Source organism: Podarcis erhardii (assembly GCF_964252035.2).
Source record: "Podarcis erhardii genome assembly, chromosome: 1".
Taxonomy (NCBI): domain Eukaryota; kingdom Metazoa; phylum Chordata; class Lepidosauria; order Squamata; family Lacertidae; genus Podarcis; species Podarcis erhardii.
In genome coordinates this window covers 73,066,722-73,089,313 of record NC_138497.1, presented here as the reverse complement: position 1 = coordinate 73,089,313, position 22,592 = coordinate 73,066,722, and the positions used below count along the sequence as shown (strand labels likewise).

Here is a 22,592-nt window from a genome sequence, read left to right as displayed (position 1 = left end):
GTATATATATATATATATATATATATATATATATATATATATATATATGTAAATCAACAATATATCCTAAAGACATCACAGTCTCCACTGTCCCTCATTCCAAATAAAACAAAGCCCTGGGTAAGTGCCTGGAACCCCTGGAATTTTTCACTGCTCAGATGGGGGGGGGCTGCAATAATATCTTAAGCTTCTTATGTCTCCTTCAGATAAACTACAAAAACATCTTATGTATGTGTATTTTTTCCAAATATTTGAGGGGGAAAATAATTTTTAAAACCTTAGAACCCCTCTCCCTGCAGTAACCTACTTCCATCTACTGTACAATCCTATGCATGTTCATGTTTTCAATGAGGTGTCCACCATAGTAAGTGTGCTTAAGATTGTAGCCTAATCCTAGACATGTCTGCTCTGATTTAAGTCCCGTGGAGTTCAATGGGACTTCCACCCAAGTAAATGGGTGTAGGATTGAAATTTAAGGTGATAATCCTACACATACTTAACTGGGAGTAAATCCTGTTGAACTCAGTTGGACTTCTGAACAGACATGCATCAGATTGTGTTAATCTTAGTTTATTAGCTGAAGATATGCATCTTTAGATAATTGTGTAACCATAGCATAATTCTCAGAGTGTTTAATTCTGCCCAGTATTTCAAAGGATCCAAAATATATACAAATAAATGGCAAAATTTTGTTATTGGGGTAGCCTCTTTATGTTCTTAAATTAGCCTTTGCTTTGTATAAATTTGATAAAAGATTTTGACTCTTTCTTCTTTTGTATATGTAGGCACAAAGGCAGTTCTTATAGTGTCTCTGTTGAAGGTGATTGTTTAGTTTATTAACCTCCATTCCCTTTTTCAGTTATTACAGATATATGAATAGAAGCTGTGACCAAACTATACGCCCCACGTTTATTAATATTTCCATTCAATGCACTGAATGGAAGTCGAAGGAAGCAGTCTACAATGGAGAAAAAGGAGAAATTTCTGTAATGAACATGAAAGGCATTATTTATCAGTTAATTTGCATGCAATTATTTGTTGTCTGATACTACACAAAGACTAGATGCAGGAATGGCACCCTGCTACCAGGCTTCTTCATGTTAATCTTTGAACCTCATGGGAAGAAGTACTAACTTTCCCGTATGTCTCACAATGTCCTTCCTCTATTCATTCATCTGCTCTTCCTGTATCATTCTCCTTTTAAAAACACTTTTAGACTAATTCTGTGCATCTCTGTTAACTATGGTCACCAACAAGGGAGAGGGGAAATGGAATTTTGTAGCTGGCCCCCTGAACAGAAACCAACACATACACTGCAAGTACAAACATCTCATATATCTCTGTAACATCCGATGTGGAACTATTTCATATTCCCCATCATGTGCAGTTATGAGTGGCTTGTGCTTCCTGTTCTGCCTGTATTGCTTATGATCAAAGTGACTCTAGGCATACTGTTCACATCATGTCCCTCATAGTACTCTGAAAATTTTTTATTTGCCTTTGTAACTCAGTGCCAGAACTCACCATGAACGCCTCCTTTTCTCTTATAATGACAATGGCACCCACCTGAGAGGTGCCAGAACTGAGTTCCGCTGAGTTCCAGCTGATATGTAGTAATGACAAGTGGGGTCCTATCAGGGCCAGATTTTGGTTTGATGAGGCCCTACACTACTGGAGGTAATGGGGCCCTTTATATTTCCAGCTGTCCTTTGTCAACAACAAATTATGGTAATTTATGGATCTAATAGGTATCTAAAGCCAGTTGCACATATCAAAATATGTATTTTATCAAAGTAATTGTTGAACTGAAATACAATTAAGAAGAAGTATATTAATAGTGAAATACAATTAAGAAAAAGTATATTTTGGGGGGGGGCCCAAGAGAGTGGGGCCCTAAGCTATAGCTTGTTTAGCTTATACATAAATCCGGCACTGGGTCCTATAGCAAAATGTTTCAGTGTTGAGTGCTTCTTTTCAGGTACTAGCTAGCCACACAATTCCATTCCCTCCCTAGGGTTTCCTTCACCACAGTAGTAAGTCAGCATTCAGCACCTATAAGCAGGCTCAGTTCTCATTAGCCTGTTTGAGTGTTTGCCATTGCCTCTTCCCACATTTTGGTTTTTCTCCCAACCACATTGATGTCTATGGGCTGCTCTCTTTTCTAACCTTGGGGACATTTTTTTTAAAAAAATAATATTTACTAAGAGTTTAAAGATTACAAAAAGAAAGAAAAAGAATTAAACAAATCAACATAATAAAATACAAAAACAGAAACAAAAACACTACATAAAACATTGAATTAACAAAACAAAAACAATTAAAAACACTTCCAATATTTTCAATCTTAACTTTCATTCACTTGTTTCACTGACTTCCTCACGCCTCCCTTTTTGTATTCCACTTCAATTAACTGTTTCAGCAATTCCTTTCCATCTTCATCTATTTTCTGTCCTGTAATTAATCTTAACATATTCTAACCTTGTTTTTTCCCTTTAATACATTAACAATCTACCTGTACCTAGTTCCTTATAACATTTCTGCCAAAGCCATATAACTTCATTCCACCATTTTTCTATAGCTCATTAATTTTACAATATTTCTGTAAATAATCTTTAAATTTTTTCCAATCTTCTTCCACCGACTCTTCTCCCTGGTCTCGGATTCTGCCGGTCATTTCCGCCAATTCCATATAGTCCATCAACTTCATCTGCCATTCTTCCCGGGTGGGTAAATCTTGTGTCTTCCAATACTTCGCGATGAGTATTCTTGCTGCTGTTGTTGCATACATAAAGAAAGTTCTGTCCTTCTTTGGCACCAACTGGCCGACCATGCCCAGGAGAAAGGCCTCTGGTTTCTTCAGAAAGGTATATTTAAATACCTTTTTCATTTCATTGTAAATCATCTTCCAGAATGTCTTAATCCTTGGGCATGTCCACCAAATAACCTTGGGGACATTTTAAAACAGTGTGGAGTACAAAATGATCTATCCAGATAATGAGATGTTTCTTTCTATCCCTTTTTATGTCTCTGTGTTGTTTCCTCCCTTTCCAGCCACTCCACTCCATCTCCCCCTCCTGCCCACTTTTTTGTTTTTCACTCAGTTTCTCAAAATTCTTGGTTTTCATTGGGCTCTTTTCTGCTTATGTCCTCTTAAAGTTTTTTTTTTTTTAATAACTTCTGCAGTCCTTGGGTTACTCTGAGTCTGCTGACTGTTCTCTCTTGTGTGCAGTGTTGGGTGTACAAGCACAAGCAAGGAAATTTTTGAATTGGTATTAAAAAGAATATTTATTTTTATATATTAAGGATATTTCCAACCCACCCTTTAACACAATGGATCCCAGGATGGAGCACATTACATGATTATAAAACACAATCCAAAATGTGATGAAAATACATTACTGCTGAAAAGCTATCCTTATGGTTGCCTATAATTAAAAATATATAACAGAGTGAGCTCTGCAAGAGAGGATAAAATTAATTTAAAAATGGTTTCTTCAGCTATGTTTGAAGCAAGAGAAAGAACAAGCAAGTGATAGGTCCTCTGGGTGGAGAAGACGGAGAAATGTTATTAGGCGACAGAGAGAAGGGGAACTGCTCAACATATACTTTGGAAGACATTCTACATTTGTAGGGCAGCCACTAAGAATACTTCATTAGGCATTTTTCTGTTCATGTTTGGTGCTGTTAATATTTATAACTAGGAAGTGTTCTATAGGACAAAAATATTGTCTTGTATTATCCCTGTGGAACAATAGGGAGACACTACAGAGGCCACTAAAGATAGCTTATACGGTACAGCACTACATTCTACAATTTCACTACTTGTTGTTGTTGTTTAGTCGTTTAGTCGTGTCCAACTCTTCGTGACCCCATGGACCAGAGCACGCCAGGCACTTCTGTGTTCCACTGCCTCCTGCAGTTTAGTCAAACTCATGCTGATAGCTTTGAGAACACTATCCAACCATCTCGTCCTCTGTCGTCCCCTTCTCCTTGTGCCCTCCATCTTTCCCAACATCAGGGTCTTTTCCAGGGAGTCTTCTCTTCTCATGAGGTGGCCAAAGTATTGGAGCCTCAGCTTCAGCATCTGTCCTTCCAGTGAGCACTCAGGGCTGATTTCCTTCAGAATGGATAGGTTTGATCTTCTTGCAGTCCATGGGACTCTCAAGAGTCTCCTCCAGCACCATAATTCAAAAGCATCAATTCTTCGGTGATCATCCTTCTTTATGGTCCCGCTCTCACTTCCATACTACTCATTTCACTACTACCACCTCGTAATTCCTCATTCTTGTACTACATTGAACAGTTTCATTACTGCTAGTTTTCACAATGATTCCATATGATCAGTGGACTACAATTTCATTTTCTGTTCTCTAGACAAATATTCTAAATATGCTGTTTACAGAGAGAAAACTAAATAAATTAATAGGAAAGGACTAGAGATTAAACCTTGAAGGTTATGTAACTGAATAATATATCATTACAGTCTTCTCTTTCTTAAAGTTACCACCTGAGGTTAAAAAACACTACTGATTCAAAATGTCAATACCAATATAAGAAGCTATTACCTCTGTGCGGGTGCAAACAGCATTTTAATGGACGTGTTAAGGTTCCAGAATCAATATTGGCAAGTAATTATCTGTGGCAGGATGAGTAGCATTCAGTGTGTTGTTTTTTGTTTTTGAAAGTTCGGAATTGCTTACACACCAGATCCTGAACTGTATTATAACTTTAAAAATCCATTTCTTTTGCACTTCTGAAGATATATTCCAACAACAATGACAAAAACCCTTAAGGGAGATCCACAAGAAGGCCCGATGTTTGTATCCGCATGCATAAGTAAATCCAGAGGACATACAAGCCCCTAGAACTAGGAGAACTACAGGAGTGAAAAGGGCCTCAACATGTGAGTCAGTGATAAGTAGTGGGGGAGCATGGGCATGGCTAGGATTTTTGTTATGGGGGCAGGCCTTTTGTTTTGGGGGGAGCAGAACCTCAGTTAGCTATGCATTTTTTTATTGATGGGGGGGGGGCAGCTGCCCTTCCATGTCCCTCCTTGGCTACACCCATGGAGGGAAGAGCAATGGAAGCAGAAAGTGAATGGGTCAATTGTAGGGAAGGTGAAGAAAATACTACAGGGTGTCATTGTTTTAATTAGGAGATTTAAAGGCTAAGGCCTGAGCCAGTTGCGACATTATGAATTCAGGGTATGCTCATGAAACAATATAAGGTCAAGGTTTTAGACTTGAAGTTACTCCAAAGACAACAATATAATTACTGCATATTTTAAATTTATAGTAAGGAGAAGAACAGCCATCATCTGAACTTGGTTGTATACTGCTGGTACTCTGAACTAAGAATTAATTGTAGAAGCTGAAATAATTGGAACGGTTCATTTTTAAGCACCAACACATACTGTATAGGCAATATTGAAGTAAATGAGAGCCGGTACAGACTGAAGCAATAAAAGCTTTGCACAGGTTGGACAAGTGATTTAGGATATGTCTACAGAGAGCTTCCATATTTAAAGGAATTTCCTTAATCTTTGAAGTATTGAAATGACAGTCATGATTTTATACACACAGATGGAGGGCCTGTATTTTGCAAAAAATACACTTGGGGGTTGTGTACAGTGTTTCTCTGTTTCTACCCAGGCTGTACAGATTAACCTTCAGGAACAGCTTTGTATTTCTTTTCATTTTGTTAAAAAGGAAGAAATATTGAGGAGTTTTCTTTTGACAATAACAAACAGGAACACAATTGCTGGAAAAAGTAGAGATTTGCCCTGCTACTTTCTACAATATCACTGTTCTATTGACATAAAATAGAATTTCAGTAACTAGAAATATGCTGTGGATTGAGATGCACTATTTATTTTAAGTAGGTACACACTGCATTGTTACATGTCTACCAAAATAGTATTAGCTAAAAATGCAACAAGTCTTATATTTAGAATTTCCCCTACAGTAATTGCCAATCTCAAAACATCAAACAATTATGATCACATCTCTGATTGGTTCTTTAATGTAGTTCAGGGCTGCAGAAAATATTACAATCCCCACAGTTGACAATCTCCACTGACGTGTGATTTAGCCTGTGCAGCAATGAAAGGAACAAAGTTATCTTCGCTTTGCTTGCTGATCCACTCCAACAACTCTGATTTTGTCTTCTTCCATGCCCTGCTGGTTTCTCTGTAGATTGCATTTTTCAGCAGGAATAGAAGAGAAACAATTTTACAGAAAGGAAGGAGTAAGACACTGTATCCTGGGTAGACCATGTGCAGAGCTGGGTCAAATTACATAGAGCGAAGAGACATGTATCCTCTTGTATGTTTGTTAGGAGTTTATGTCTGACAGCATTCAAAGGAAAACAGAACAAGCGAAACAAAGTTTGCTACCAGACTGCCAGTATTCTGCAAGCAGGATTCAGCTGCACACCAGAAATTTAGTTTGTACAATAAAAGTGAATTGAATGCTTTACTGCAACAAAGCAAGGTTTTAAACACTGACATTTTTTGTTTAGGAAAGTGATGGGGAAATGCACCAAAAAGTGTGTGATAAATGATTGATTAATGGGAATACATAAAACTTCTGCACAAGATATCAGAATGAATGCTCATTGTTGTATAACCTCTCTGTAATAAATCAGAATAAATGCTCAAAATATACCACACATTGCATAACATCCAAGTATGCTTTGTGCAAGCAAATTAGGATAAATGCTTGATAAAATGGGTTGTCTGGAGGAGCCCAAATTCTGTCCTTTTATTTCCACTGATGATACAAGAGTACAAATTGTATTAAAATGAGGGTCCATTGTTTCCATACAAATCAATTTGCAGGGTAACATGAGTTGCATATTCATATTTTTGGAAGGAAATTCAACTTGAAATTTGGCCTATGGGTAATATCCAACTACCAGTAAGTCATACCCACTGAAATTAATGGAGTTCAGTACTGAAGTTCATTGATTTTAATAGGTCTGCTCTCAATATAACTACCACTGAATATCACCACAGAAATTCTATTCATGTATAGGCAGCATTCTCACATGTCAAACTTTATCATTGATTAGTTAAAAACATGGAATGTAGAAAAAGCAAGTGTCTTTGAAACTTCTTCACGTGTTAAATTGCTGTTACAATAGCCTGTTGTATTAATTACTAGATAAACTGGGCCCCAAATTTATCCTCATGATAGTTGCATATGGTGGTAGTTCTGGTGTGGTGGTCAAAGAGCTGTGAGAAGAAGCTAGTTTTGGTGGCAGCACCATTAACAAAGTACAGTTCCCAAGATTCTTTGGGGGAAAGTGATGTAAGATTGCTTTTAATGTATGGTGTGGATGATCTATTGAGGGCAGCTTAATTTCTGCCATGTGTCAAGGGTGGCAAAGTATCCCACAAAGCCTAACAGTGCAGACACTGAAAAGTATCCTATGTGTTCTTGCCTATGCAGTTAAAACACTTAGCTGAGCCACCACAGTTAGATACAGTAGGAGGGTTTCATTTAGAGACGTGTGTGTGACTTTTATTATATTTACACTTTAATTAAAAAATAATTCAGGAAAAGTTTGTGTTTAGGAAGCGAAAAAGATCCAGATCTTGAGTCAGGAAAAAAGTTCACAAATTGGCGGGAAAGAAGTAGCCTTGCTCATGTGTTGTGAAAAATGCGGCGTTATTTCAACAGTTGGAGCATTCAGACGCCTTCACAACAAGGAGTTAATATCTGTATCTCTGGAGCTCTGATTGTCTGAAATTGGAAGTGCGACTGGGAAGTTCAGGTAGTATATTCTTCATTTCTATTTATTCACCTACAGCCCCAAGCGTTGCTGTTTAAGGGTGGCACCTATTAAGTCCTAAACAAGGAACAGCGGACTTTAGCTGGGCTCACACAACCTGTTGCCCGGACTGCTATTATGGGATACAAAACCACAGGCTTGTTCGAAATAAAGATATACTCTGGTTTCACCTCAGATCGTATAAATCTTTCGCCTTTTACGAAATAAAGAGTTCCCTCTCTTCCTCTCCTCCTGTTTCCAAACACGGGGCAACGAGCCGCCTGCCCAATCTGCCCGCTGGGCTTAACTGAAAGGGTGGGGGACACACACAGATACACACAGAGCGCTCTTCCCCACCCAGACGCGGGAGGCGAGCCACCTTGTGTTGCGTTGCGCCGCGTTGTGCGTTGCGCGCCTGCCCGCGCGCCTCCCGCTCTCCGCTGCCGGCCGGTGGCGCTGCTGAGCAGAGCCGGGCACTTGCGGCGGGCGCCTGCCTGCCTGCCTGGCCCTCCCGCTCCCTTGCCCCCCCTCCGCCCCCCTCCGGCAGGCGGGCGGGCTGTGCGCGCGGCGAACATGGCGGCGGCGGCGGCGGCCGAGGCGGTGGGGCGGGACACTCTACCTGAGCACTGGTCCTATGGCGTCTGTGGAGACGGCCGCGTCTTCTTCATCGAGTAAGGCGCCGGGCGGCGGGAAAAGGAGGTGGCGGTGCGTGGGTGGGGGCGGGGGCCGGTAGCGTTGCCGCTTATTGCGCTCCTTTCTTTCCTCTCCCCCCCCCCTTCACGACGGGCTCTAGTACTAACAGGTGCATGTTTGCCGCTTCTCCCTCCTTAGCGACCTGACCCGCTCAACTACTTGGCTGCATCCTCGCACCGGGGAGCCCGTCAACTCAGGCCACATGATCCGCTCAGGTGGGTGCCCTAAACTCCCCCTCGCCCTCCCCAACTACACTTTCCCGCTAGGGCACTTGTGGTGTGGTGGGGGCGGGAAAGAAGCGGGGCGGGAAAGGGAGGCGGAATGGGACTTTTCTGCTCCCCCCCCCTTCGCCCCGCGCTCTTGTTTGCCTCTCTCTCTCTCTCTCTCTCTCTCTCTCTCACGGGGGGTGGCGGAGGGGGGGGGGAGGATAACGACCTTTGTGTGACTGGGATTTACGCTCGCCTATCTCCAGGGCACTGAGATCTCGCTTCCCTCGTCTTTCTCTCACTGCCACTTTCTCTCTCTCTCTCTTTCTCCCCCCTCCTGCTTTTGTTCTTTTTTTTAGATCTTCCCCGTGGATGGGAGGAGGGATTCTCGGAAGAAGGAGCCAGTTACTTTATTGAGTGAGTATTTCCCACTCTCGAGATATACTCGCTTACTTAACCCGTGGTGTGTGTGTGTGTGTGTGTGAGAGAGAGAGAAAAAGAATTAACCTTCCGTATCAGAAAATGGGATATATTCTTGTCCCCCCCACTTTGTTTTTCCCCTCCCCCTGGAATTAACATCACCTTATTTTGGGTCCCGTATAAATGAAGTAAAGGTGACGTTTGTATCGTGTGTGTGTGAGAGAGCATGAATTCTGATACGCTCTGCTGTGTTTTTGTTTTTTTTTTAAATCACTGGTTATAATAGTGCTTTATATTGCCGTACTTTGGTGTTCTCTTGACACTTCCGTTGTCTGGCAAGAGCAACAGGCTTTTACCTTTGTAGCTTGTTTATATTGCTTCTGGATTTCGTGCCGTAGTGAACGGTTGACTGAATGTCAGCCAAAGTTGGCTGAATGTGTTACTAACACACTGGCTGGAACCTGTTGCCTGCTGCTGAATTGAAGTGTAGCAATGAGGTTGTTTATAAGGCAGGCTAGCAGTGTTCAGTACTGTATGTGAAAGATTGTCACGTTTTTCTGCAAAAAAGAAGTTTAGATCAAATTAATGGTCACAGATCTGTTGAAGCATGGAATGGGTCATCTTATATATCACATGTTACATATTGAAAATACAAACAGCACTGCAAAAAACAGAGAGAACATCATTTATAAAACACTGGTGGTGAATTAAAAATGATTTAATTTGAACAGTAGTCTCTTTTGGATTATAGTCTTTAATGTTCTTAATTTTTCTGTTGCAAAAGGGGAGGCTGTTGTCTTAACATGGGGCAACATTTTGCAAGATAGATTTTTCTTATTTGTGCCTTTTGATTATTCCATTGCTACTGCTGTATTTGAATAAAAGAGGAATGTTGCTATAGATCAGTAATAAGTAATGCCTAATCTGATACTATACAGGATTGGATCTGTGGAATTCTCTTGGTTGATGAACCTTTGATGAACACTGACATCTGATATTTTAGGATCCACCCTGTTCTTGTGATTGTAATGTGTTTTAAACAGGTTTTACTGTTGTATCTTAAATTATTGTGACCCATTTTGGAATGAAGGATGAGTAATAAATAAAAGTAATAAATTTATATATATTGCAAGAGAGTAGAAAGATAGATTTTTGCATGACTAAAATACTAGAAAAGTTGTCTTACAATATTACTTGTAGGAAATAATTCTTGCCTGAGCACTTAGTTTATTGTGGTTGGAATGTCACCACAAGAAAACTGCATTCACTTTGAACAGTATAGGTGGTGCAGAATTACAATGGCTTTGTGCACCTGTTCAGTATGTACTACTTAAAAGACGTGATCATATTCCCAGGAGCTGTAAAAGAAGATAGTCTGGGGACATTTTAAGAATACATTGATGCCCAAAACAATGGAAGCTGTTTTAGAATGCAGTGTAAATGGAATTTTGGGGGTGTTGAAGGAATCTGGGGTGTTGAAGGAATACCAAGAGTATGGACAATTTTTTAAAACTGGCTGCCATTTCCCCACCTCCTTAGCATATTCCATTCAGATATTACATACATATGGTCTGTTGTTGTGCAGGAAGGAACATGGTAAATTGAAGAGTTTGATGTGGATGGACTAAAGGGAGGATGGGTGGTATTGGTAAATAATACGAGTTACCACCAAATGTAAAGGCTTTACATGATATATACTTCTATTTTTTTCAGATTGCACTTAGATTGAACAATTTCTAGTTTTTTTATAAAAAAACCTGCCAGACAAAGTAAACATGGCAGAACATTTTTAATGGACTATGTGTCACATGCAGAACCAATTACAGAAATAACGAAAATACATCAAATAATTTTAAATCTAGCTTTATTTCTGGAAGGCCAGCTGTGGTAAAGAGTTACTTTTACAAACTTCAGCTGGTTTGCTAGTTATACCCTTTCCAGGGGAATAAAGAGTTTGAAAGAATACATACTAATTTCTTGTTTAGACTACTGCAGTGTGATCTATATGGAGCAGTCTTTGAAATGTGACTGCCCAACTGAGTAATCGGGAAAGCGGTTGCCCAGTTATGAATCAGTAATACAAAATTTAGATAACACGTTGCACCTGAAGTAAGCGACAGTGACTATCAGTTTCCCAATGAAAATCCTTGTCATTACATATTTTACATGGCTGTTTATTTGTATATATTTCACAATTATATATATGGATGTTTTATGATCGCCTATACTTGTAATGCCTAATATGCCTAATAAAGGTTTGGCAAAGTAGACTGTCATTTTCAAGATGCAATTCAAAGACCTGGTTTGCATGTCACATTAAGCCACAGGGATGATGGGAGTTGTAGTTCAGCAAGAATCGGCATGGTTTGTACAAAGGTATATCCTGTCTTACCAACTTTTTAGAACAGGGGTGGGGAAGCTTCTTCAGCTCAATGACTGCATTTCCTTCTGGGCAAAATACCAAAGTCTACATACTGGTGGTGGGCAGAGCCAGAGGCAGAAGTGTGCAGAGCAGCAAATGTAAATGTAACCTTTGTACAGTAGTTTAGTTTCTACACACATTTGCACACCACCCCTCTGTATCCAGAGAAGCAAGAGGCATTATCATAGTTCAGAAACACGTTCCAAAAGGCAAAGCATCCAGAGTGTGAAAGAGGAATAGTGAGGCGTTTGGCCTAGGGAGAGAGGGTATGTTTCTGTGGGAGAGTTCTGAGGGTCAGGTGGTGTCCTGGAGGGCTGTATTCATCTCCTGGGTCTGAGGTTCCTCACCTATGTTTTAGAGTTTGCTGAGAAACGTCAAGAAATATGTGGATAGGGATGATATGGTAGACACTGTATACTTAGAATCATAGCACTGTAGAGTTGGAAGGGACCCTGAGGATCATCTAGTCCTGCAATGCAGGAATCCCAACTAAAGCATCCATAACTGAAGGCCATCCAGCCTCTGCTTCAAAACCTTCAGTGAAGTAGAGAGTCTGTTCCACTGTTGAATAGCTCTTACCATCAGAAAGTTCTTTCTGAAGTTTAGTCAGAATAATAAAAAATACTGGCATGCCACTGCTATCCTTTTTCAGCTGGCTCCCAAATTGTGGGACCAGAATCCTGACAGAGGAGTGAATAGCTGGTAGGAAACAAATGATCTCCTTCTTGAACTTTGTACAATTTTCTCTGTATTTTTTTAACTGGACTTTAAGGCACTCCTTTCCCCCCTTTATTGTTTGCCCACCTATATCACATGAGACTCACTGTCACCTTTTTGTATGAAAAAGGAATTTTGTTTGCCCCAATGTACATCACTTTACACTTGCTTGCATTTAATTGCATTTGCCATTTCACTACCCATTCTCTCAGTTTGAGATATCCTTTTAGAGTCCCTTTTTGTTTTAACCACTTTGACCAATTTGTTACTGGCAAACTTGGTTATCTTATTGCTCAGCCCTAACTATAGATCATTTATGAACAAGTTAAAAAGCATAGGTGCCAATACTGATCCTTTGGGGACTCTACTTTGTTCATCCCTTCAGAGAACTATCTAGTTATTCCTATTATCTGCTTCCCCTTTCTTAACCAGTTACCACTCCATAAGCGGACATCTCCTCTGATGACATGAATGCTAAGTTTACTCAAGAGTCCTTTGTGACAGACTTAATCAAAAGGTTTTTGAAAATTATAGATTCAGTATTTAATATATGTAATAAATTCAGCATTCCAGTGTTCACTGATTTTTAATTTTTTTTTTTGTCCTGGCAAAGATCAGTACAGTGACATGGTGGGGATTATTGGAAAGTGATGAATAATGACTGGAGGCCATGAGCCTGGAACATGTAGTCATGCAAGACATTGAAGCACTGCTCTCTGAATACTGGAACTTGTATAGATGCTCTCGCAACATTTTCAAACATCTTTCAACAACTGTAACAGTTAGAGCTCTATTTTTAATAACTGTGCTTTCTAGGATTCTGTGTAATTTATTAAATTTGCAAAATTTCCTGCAAAATTCCCTGTGTATTGAAAACTTTCAGCTAAAAAACACACACAAAAAACCCTCATTGTTTGAGTTCTCTGTGATGGCACACCTCTCTTTTATTACACACTGCAGCAGGGGTGGGTAACCTGTGGACCTCCAGATGCTGCTGAATCCCAACTTGCATTTCCTCTGACAATTGGCCATGCTGCCTACAGAGCTCATGAGAGTTGGAGCCCAACTACACCTGGAGGGCTGCAGGTTTCCCATCTCTGCTCTGCTGAATAGCTGAATGCAAGCTATTTTTGAATGGCTCCTCTTTTTTAATCTTTCTTACCTTATAATCTATTCAGTTTTCTAATCTTATTGCTATATTCCAGATTTTACATTTGAAGTCTAAAAAGCTTGTCATTTAAAAATTAAGATTTATTTCTTATTATTACTCAACCATGATTTAAAGTGTTGAACAGGCTCCCACAAGAGGTGGTGGACTTGGTGGTGGAACCTTGGAGGTTTTAACAGATTGGATGGCCACCTGCCATATAAGATCTAGTTGAGATTCCTGCATTGCAGGGGGTTGGAATAGATGACCCTCAAGGGTCCCTCCCTTCCAACGATTCTGTGATGTTATGAATTAATAAAGCAACTTGTTAAAACTTCCTTCCAACATATCTTGCTCTTTATCTCTGTTCAGATGTGAAAATATGTGATTTGTTCTGATGCCTTCTTTTTGAATCTACTTTAGGAACTTTCTAAGCACTGCTAAGAAACTGTGGTGTTAAGTGGTAACTTAATTGTAGAAATAAAGAGGGGCAGATTCAATTAACAACAACAACAACAACAACAACAACAACAACAACAACAACAACAACAACAACAACAACATTTATACCTCGCCCATGTAGCAGAAGCTCATACAAGGACTTCCGTCAGCACAGTGGGACGTAGCCTTCTCTCCTTTCCCCATTGGCTCATGGTGGGGGGAATTGGGAGGGCAGGGGATTTCATTCTATCTGGGAAGCTGAAATGCTTGCACAGACAGATCAATTGCCATAGCATTACACTCAGTGTAAAAAAGAGATGCCAGAGCTCACCAGGAACTTCTCCTTTGTTCTCTTAGAATGGCAATGACACCCACTTGAGAGGTGCCAGATTACACTGGATTCCTCCCACAATTTGGGGAAAATATTTTTTTTGTTTTTATTGTATATATCTGCCACATATCAAACTGGGTTTTATATTTATTTTAGAGTAGATTGGTTATTGGTGGCATGCAGATAATATTTCTAAGAATTCAGATACAACACAAGTTTCAAAGTAAACATCAAACAATTTATTACTAACACTCTTGTACAAGATGAAGAAAATGTTGTTTTTATATCAGGGAAGGGGTGTAGCTTAGTTGTAGAGCATCTCCTTTGTATGGCAAAGGTCTCTGGTTCAATCTGCAACATCTCCATGTAGGTCTGGGAGATAACCCTGTCTGAAGTCCTGGAAATGGAGATTTGCGGTAGAATTCCAAACATGTGATACATAAGTTTAGGCTTAATAAAAAATTTGTAAACTGATTTAACAACATAAAATGTCTATCAGCAGGGTCTATGACCAAGCCCTGGGAGATGTTACTCTGACACAGGTTTGCCCACCTGGGTACTCAGTCCAGCACCAGTGCAGGTAGGAGGTGTTTTTCCCATAGCATATAGGGATTCTGTTGCCCTCAACAGAAGGTCCTCCTACTCCAGGACAGGATTCAAGGGCTTGTATCTGTTGTTGGGTCACAGAGACAGTAACCACCTATAGATCTGCTTTGACTATTTAGTCTTTTTCAAATGTCTCAATTAGTTCCAAGGAATTGCCAGTATTTGCAGAGTACTTTGTTCTGTCCGTGGCAACACCAGTACATGATCAGTAAGTAGGCTACAGGTGTGATGTCAGCACACGTAGCACCTTTTCAAGAAGCTCCCATTAGTCTGACAGTGGCGTGAACAGGCTGTGTCGAGTTCTATGCCGGGATGCACATGTTCTCATGAACTGATACAAACAGGTGTTTGTTGGAGTCCTTCCTCGTCAGAATCTCATCTTTTCAGCATAGCGCACTGTAGTAAGTTGAAAGAGTGAAATTCTGTGAGGGAAAAGTTGGTGCCTTTGCTATCAAGTTTCCTTTAATTTTTACAAGCAATTCATCTTTAATAAAGCAAAAGTACAGACTCATAATCTTAGTATTTAAAATGTTTGCAACTAGACTGATGATCAAGTGAAGGTTAATAAATATGGAACTGTAGGAAACAGCTTCCAGTTTGTGGAATCTAAAATGCTAAGTAGCCTTGAGATTCAAGCCTTTGAAATGTTTCACTATGTTCAGAAGATCTAACTATGTTGGGTTGTAAGTTTTCATTGCTCAGACATAATTACTGGCTGAAATACTAATATTCATAAGAAATACACTACCAAGTGTTGATGTCCCAGACCATTTCTAGTTGGGTGTGACTAGTGATGCCAGAATGTGAATAAAAAGGTAAAGGTAAAGGACCCCTGACAGTTTGGTCCAGTCCCGAACAACTCTGGGGTTGCGGCACTCATCTCGCTTTACTGGCCAAGGGAGCCAACGTTTGTCCGCAGACAGTTTTCCCCGGTCATGTGGCCAGCATGACTAAGCCACTTCTGACGAAACCAGAGCAGCGCATGGAAACGCCGTTTACCTTCCCTCTGCAGCGGTACCTATTTATCTACTTGCACTTCATGCTTTTGAACTGCTAGGTTGGCAGGACCTGAGACCAAACAACAGGGGTTCACCCCATCGTGGGGATTCGAACCGCCGACCTTCTGATCAGCAAGCCCAAGGTTCAGTGGTTTACACCACAGCGCCACCCATGTCCCAAGAATGCGAATAGGGGTGCGCATTTTCTTTGAAAGCAATGTAGTGCAGATTAAGAATACTGGCATTTGTATGTGCCCCTGTCTGCTCATGTGCCTAAAATCTACAGTTCTTTAGAGGAGGTAAGTGCATGGAAGGATGCCTTCTCTGAGAAGGCTGTGAATGCACATTAGAAGCGTGAACCAATATTAAAGTAACTACAGATAATCTGTTGGATTCATATTTGTGATTTAATACAAATAAGCACTTCTGGTATCCAAGCAGCATGAATTAGAAAATTTTGTACTATCATTTCTGACTAAAATAAAATGTGTTGGAAAGAGCTAGTGGCTAGAAGGGTTGAGCTTTCAATGCTTCTCTATCTCAATCACTAGCCATTTGTGAAACAGCTTTGTAGTTTCTGGATAAATGCTTTCCATTTTGCATACGAAGGCATTATTATGTTAGTGAATGATTGTAATTGTATTACCAGATAAATACAGTTGATATTGCAGATTTTCACATATACAGTGGTACCTCAGGTTACAGATGCTTCAGGTTACAGACTCTGCTAACCCAGAAATAGTACCTCGGGTTAAGAACTTTGCTTCAGGATGAGAACAGAAATCGGGCGGCGGCAGCAGGAGGCCCCATTAGCTAAAGTGGTACCTCAGGTTAAGAACAGACCTCCAGAACGAATTAAGTTCTTAACCCAAGGTACCACTGTACTTGGAAATAGAGCTGATTTCATGAGGAGATGGTATGGGTTGATAGCTGGAATGAGAGAGTTGAAAAACAGTGCTGGTAAAACCAGAAGCATAGTATCTTTTATAATATACCTACTTCCTACCTTTGTGAATGTCAACCTTTGTGAAAAATTTATACAATTTCTCAAAATAAGAACTTTTGATGCTTTGTGTGTGCAGCGTTTGCAAGAACTAAGATTTTATATATTTCACACTTCAAATGAAACATTTATCAATTATTATTGTGTTAGAGCCTCAACCTGCTGATCTAAGGCAAATACTGATTCTTTCAGAATATAACATAAGACGTAATGTAATGTGTTATAACAATGAATAATGTTTAAACCATGTGCACATTTTAGTAAAAAAATGAAATATTATGTGACAAGAAAGCCACAGATATAGAATGCTTTTCAAGTAGCTACTTTATTGTATCTTCATATTTAAAATGTGTGGGTTAAAAGTTTTCTGCTGATGATTATCATTGTTAACTGTTCTGTAGCTTTTAAACTTTCTTGTTTTAATGTTTATGGAAACTTCTGCTTTAAAGTAATAGTGGTAAGTTCTTCTTGATAACAGACACAGTGCATGTCATCTTAAGGCCATTTTGAGCACTTATTTTGCTGCCTCTTCTCCCACTCCTATTTTCTTGTATGAACACTACTTATTGAACAAATTTTAGTGGGGAAGAAATTGTCACTTGCAGCTTCTCTTTGAGTCTATTTCAGGTGCAAGCTTGCTTAAGTTTGTGGAGAAGACTGATCTGAATAGTAAATCTACTTCTCTACTTCCATTTCTCATCCTCTCATTTTCCTAGGTTTCCTTCTGTCTCCATAGCACAGCAGCTTCATGGTACATCAAAGGCACTGGTGCTGACTATATTTGCCAATTAAGGCATCATAGTTAGGACAAACTCACTTCAAACCATGGTTTCTGGATTGCCAATTGATTGAAAACCAAAATCTGTTAATTCAGGCATCATGTCAATTCATAGTTAGGCAATGGTTTGAGATAAATTTGTAACTACTGTAAGTCTATAAAGTGCAGTGTATATATTTTTAAAAAAATCTGTCCAATCTTTTCTATCTTTTCCAAAACCAGGAAACAATTGCCAGTGCTATGGATGACTTCATAAATGCTTCTTGTTTAAGAGCTGCTAGATATGAACTACAGATACATTCCAGTTTTTCTGTAGCTGCAAATTAGTAATTGGAAGCAATATATTTGTAGTGGTCAGAGAATCCTGACATATACCGGTATATATTGACCTCTGCTTAAGAAGCCTGTTGCGTATACTTCTATGGGTTTGATTCAGAGCTTTCCTCCAATGCCAGTAGCTTCCCCTTAGGGGAAGCAGCAGAAAGCAGCTTATACCATTTCCCCCACTATCCTACACTGCAAACTGGAGGATCACCCAATCTGGAGCAATTTTTGGGAGGGCATAGAGGGCTGTAAGAGAGGGGAAATCACTAAAAATCTGATCCTCTCCCATTCCACCAGCATGATTTCTTCATTGAATCAAAATTATTCCATGGACCGAAGAGGCCTTCCATTTGTCTTGACTGGGTCTGACCCAATATGTGTATGCACATAATATTTTCTTTTCTAGATTTGAAATCCACGTGGTGTCTTTCTTTCTTTCTTTCTTTCTTTCTTTCTTTCTTTCTTTCTTTCTTTCTTGATATCTGAATATATGACATTATCAGGAGTTCATTTGTGAAAATAATAACAAGGAAGAAAGAATGTTTTGGCTTATTGGGATAAAATATTGTGTTGATAAAATTATTGAACCTGGAAAGGTACTAGTCCACACCAACACTAGATGTTATGATTCCTGCGGTCAGTTCTACCTGTGGTACTAGCATCCCCCAATTTATTACAGCAGTATTGCTTGCACTGAAAGTATGTCTTTCTAATGCCCATGTAAACACATTATTGCACTATCTTCACATAATGCTCTCATTGGAAAAGTAACTATAGATTTTCCACAAATGGTCTCCCTCCCCAGCATTCTTGCTGAAGATTAAATGGACAGTTAACTGGCTCAACAAGATGTAAATAAATGCTAATGGTTTTAAAACAGCTAGTTTTATTCATTAGAAAAATGTCTACTATGTGCTTTCATGCAATTCTCTTTATTTAGGTAAAGGTGTCCCCCCCTTGCTTCAGTTGGATTTGTTCAAATCATTTCTGATATATGGATTTGATGGTTATTCAGCTGTGGGCAGGATTCTTGCATGCCCAGGGGTTGGACTAGATGGTCCTCGGGGTCCCAGCTCTACGATTCCATAATTCTATGATTCGGAACCAAGACAATCTCATTAAATAGGGCAATAAATTTTATTATTAGTTTTTCTTCCCACAAAGAAAAATTTCATTTTATGCAGAGAACCCTTATAGTGTGTTCATATCTGATATGCAGTTAGAACCTGAAGCACAGAAAATATTTCTGCTTCATGTTATCTGTTACTTTACATATCAGCTCATTTATGTAATTTTTATGATACAGTAACTGCAAATGTGTATTCTGTTCATGCTTTTGTGTCTGTTATCTACATATTGAGATGATTAAATACACAATTTTTTGCGTTCTAATGAGTTTGACTTTGAATATGCTGATTTTGAATATGCCTATATATTGTATAATTGGTTGATACTCCATGCAAATAAATACTGAGCTACTTATTTCAGGGAAAAAATGAGTAGTCTATCAAATTTTTTGCCCTTCTGCATACATTGGTATGTCTGGGTATGACATGAAAAGTATTTTTGACAAGGTATTTTCTCATAAACAATTTTTGATAAATAAGGAAAGGGCACAAATGGTTTTTATTTATTTATGAAAATATTTATATATCATCTAATAAAATATCAGGATGGTGTGCTGCAATTAAAAACCAATAAAAACCAATATGATTAGTTGCATACCTATTCATGAACAAGATTTATAACTTGTAACCCCATTCATAAGAAGAGCTTCATGAATCAGACCAATAGCCTCTTTAGTCCAGAAATCTGTTCTGACAGTGGCCAGCCTGTGGGAATCATGCAGGCATCTCCTGTAGTTTGCAGCAACTGGTGTTTAGAAGCACAGTGCCTCCAACAATGGAGTTGGAACATAGCCATCATGGTACCATTCCAAAGGTCTAGGATATGTAACAATAGACTTAATAACAAATATCAAATATCAAATTAGAATCGGATTGAAATAGCTAAGATATAGATGATACTAAGACCCCTAACTTGTTATTGACTTAACCCAGGCTTCAGGGCAAGTGCCAAATTGGATGCCAAAAAGGTCTGGCTACAATGCTTCACTGGATCTCCATGGGTTGGAAATTTCAGAGCCATAGAGAATAATTATTTACATCCTAACTGTCTTGAATAAGCCATGTTAGTGAGGGCCTTATCTTGGCTATGCCATGATTCACATGCACTTTGCAAAAGCAATTATTGTTATGCCAATGCAATATTCATAAATAATGCTAAATTTATTTTGAAATTTTGTTCTGATGCATGGGAAATAATGCAAAAATTAGCCCCAAATGTGCTGCTGGTTTTGCCCAATGCTGCTCTCATTGTTATCCTTGTACAGGAGAAGAGACACAATTCAGTCTTTTGGTATTAAGATTGTGGCATGTTGATGAGCCATTTCTGTAATCTGTTAGCTTTCTTGTAAACAGTAGCAAAAGCACTCAAGGGTGTCTGACAGGTCTCAGTCATATCACCAGCATCTCATGGTCAATGCTAACAAAGGTCATGGAAAGATCTAACAGGATCAATGGAGTATAATTGGTTTTATTGATCTTTTGTAGTAGACTTTTTAGCCAAGGTCATAAGTATACTCCCAGTGCCATATCTATATACAACCTAGACTGGCAGAACTTCGAAAAAGATAACAAACAGGTATGTTTGAAATAGTTCAATGGCCAATTTCTCAATAACCTCTCTGTCGGTACCTGTTTCATCCTTTGTAGAGTTACCTATCCACTGAGAGCAGTAGAAGAAGCCCTGCTTTGTGTCCCACCACTATCTGAGGTTTTTGTATAATAAGACATAAATAATTTTTGACATCTAAAACCCCAGGTCTCCTTTGACCACTTTCATCAGCCAATATGAACAGGGTTCTTGTGAATGTGTAGTGTGCCTTGCCACTATAAGGATCTTATCCATGTCCTCAGGTTCGCCTAAACATGAGAAATGGTTCTAACCAGAACCAACCTGCATTTAAAATGTGGAGTCCAGGTTTGAATGGATGATATTTTATTATTATTTACTAAAATGTTTATAAATTGCTTTTTGGGACCAATGTGCTCAGAGTGGCATCCAGAAGAGTAAAATGCATTTACAAAAATTTTAATATACAACCATATCAATATCAATTGGTATAACATCATTTAAAACCAGCTAATCCTCAATATAAGTTGCTGGGAATCATATGTGGGGAATGTGCTGCTGAGCTTAAGTTCTGCTTGTAGGCCACTGTGAAAATAGGATGCTGGCCTCATTGGGCCTTCAGTCTGATCCAACAAGTGCATGAAAATAATGCATCTGTCCCAAATGCTTCACTGAAGTGGGAGAACTGCAGTGTTCTAAAAGGATATTCTTCTATTGTGTTCTGAATTTATGGGAAATGACCTGTGCTTTTCAGCGATTCTGAATTCAGGGTTGGAAAAATATTTTAAATTCCTAGTTTCCAGCAAAATTGTTTAGTAGCTGTCTGGGGATAATATTCATAACTGACTGCAATAATTATGTGTAGGATCTGATAGAAGCAAAAAAAAGTAGTCTACTTTATGAAACTGGAGTCCACTGTGTAATTAGTTATATTTACCATGCAGTCACCAAGAAAAAACAAGAGGCTGCCCAGAATAGTTGTGCTTCCTAAGAACAAAGGCTGAGCTGGGAGAGCTGCTGGACTCTCCCCCCCCCCCCTTTTCATATCAGTTTCCACATTTGGTCTTCTGTGGTATTTGATTGTCACAGTGCTGAAGTTAGGTTTTAACTCTTGATCTTGTTTGTGTATTCATCTGTTGCTAATTCTTAAAGCATAATTTGAGTATTGCAGATCAAATGCTATCTGATCAAATGCTTTCATACCCTTAACAACCTTTATGAATAGTACTACTGCTACAAAAAACTAACCCTTTGCTTTATTGCAGCCCCTTCACAATTGTCAGCTCCTTGGGAGCTGCCCCCTTTCCACCAGTTATCTTGCCTTTACGGGGTTTCCTCCTTCACGTTTACTAGAGTGCTTATCTTACCATTTAAAATGATTGTATTTCAAGCTAGTTGAAGTACAATATGTCTGTGCCTAATGAAAATACCTATTGCTGGGATAGAACCTATTTTTTAAAGGCGGTTAATTCCTCGTCCACATATTTTCTAATGTTTTTGGACAAAAGTAAAGATAGGCTGATGCGACATTCCATATAATCAAAGAATTGCATTTTTGGGTTATCTGAAAGATCTGACTTTGGAGGATAATTTGAATTAACCATATGCCTGCTGATTTCAGAAGATGGCTGTGTTTACAAGTAACCATATGTGTTTCATGCATGAGAAGGAAGGAGTTTGTGCAAGACTTGTGCCCTTCCGTCCCCTTCTCCTACATGGCCAGGAGAAGGACTTTGCTAACATTTACTTTTAGTTTTAATGAACGTTGGTTTATTGTTTTTTCTGGCTCATAAGCAAACTTGAAATTGTGGTTTCTGAACCTGGCTTATGCACAGAAGTCACTGTTTAGTGTTGTATCCCATGGGTGGGATTTTAAAAATGTATTTCTCTTTCATCTTGGTTTCAACTCTGTGGGGTTTTATTGTTTGTTTGGTTGTAAGTCATTTTGGGTTGCTCTGGGCAAGATAAAGCAACCGACAGATTTACTTAATAAAAATTAATAAATTTGAGAGTGTGACCTGTATATAATGCCTTATATT

At 39.1% G+C, this 22,592-nt stretch overlaps 1 protein-coding gene and 1 long non-coding RNA gene across 12 annotated transcripts in view; one reads left to right on the top strand and one right to left on the bottom strand.

Moving 5' to 3' along the window:
• Positions 1-5,520: 5,520 nt before the first annotated feature.
• Positions 5,521-8,530, bottom strand: LOC309330906. Its single transcript, XR_014151638.1, has 2 exons — positions 8,393-8,530; positions 5,521-6,188 (listed from the first exon to the last, which is right to left on the bottom strand). It is a non-coding gene; the product is annotated as an uncharacterized lncRNA (long non-coding RNA).
• Positions 8,294-22,592, top strand: part of PLEKHA7 (pleckstrin homology domain containing A7) — a 172,464-nt gene continuing 158,165 nt past the window's right edge. For 8 of the 11 annotated variants that reach the window (XR_014151124.1, XM_081840187.1, XM_081840185.1 and 5 more), the window contains exons 1-3: positions 8,294-8,444; positions 8,605-8,681; positions 9,032-9,089. Coding sequence is in view for 10 of the 11 variants with exons in the window: in XM_081840187.1 (XP_081696313.1) it covers positions 8,347-8,444; positions 8,605-8,681; positions 9,032-9,089 (233 nt within the window). In the remaining variant the exon portion in view is untranslated. The remainder of the gene's footprint in view (positions 8,445-8,604; positions 8,682-9,031; positions 9,090-22,592) is intronic. The other 3 variants (XM_081840180.1, XM_081840189.1, XM_081840188.1) reach the window with 2 other exon arrangements.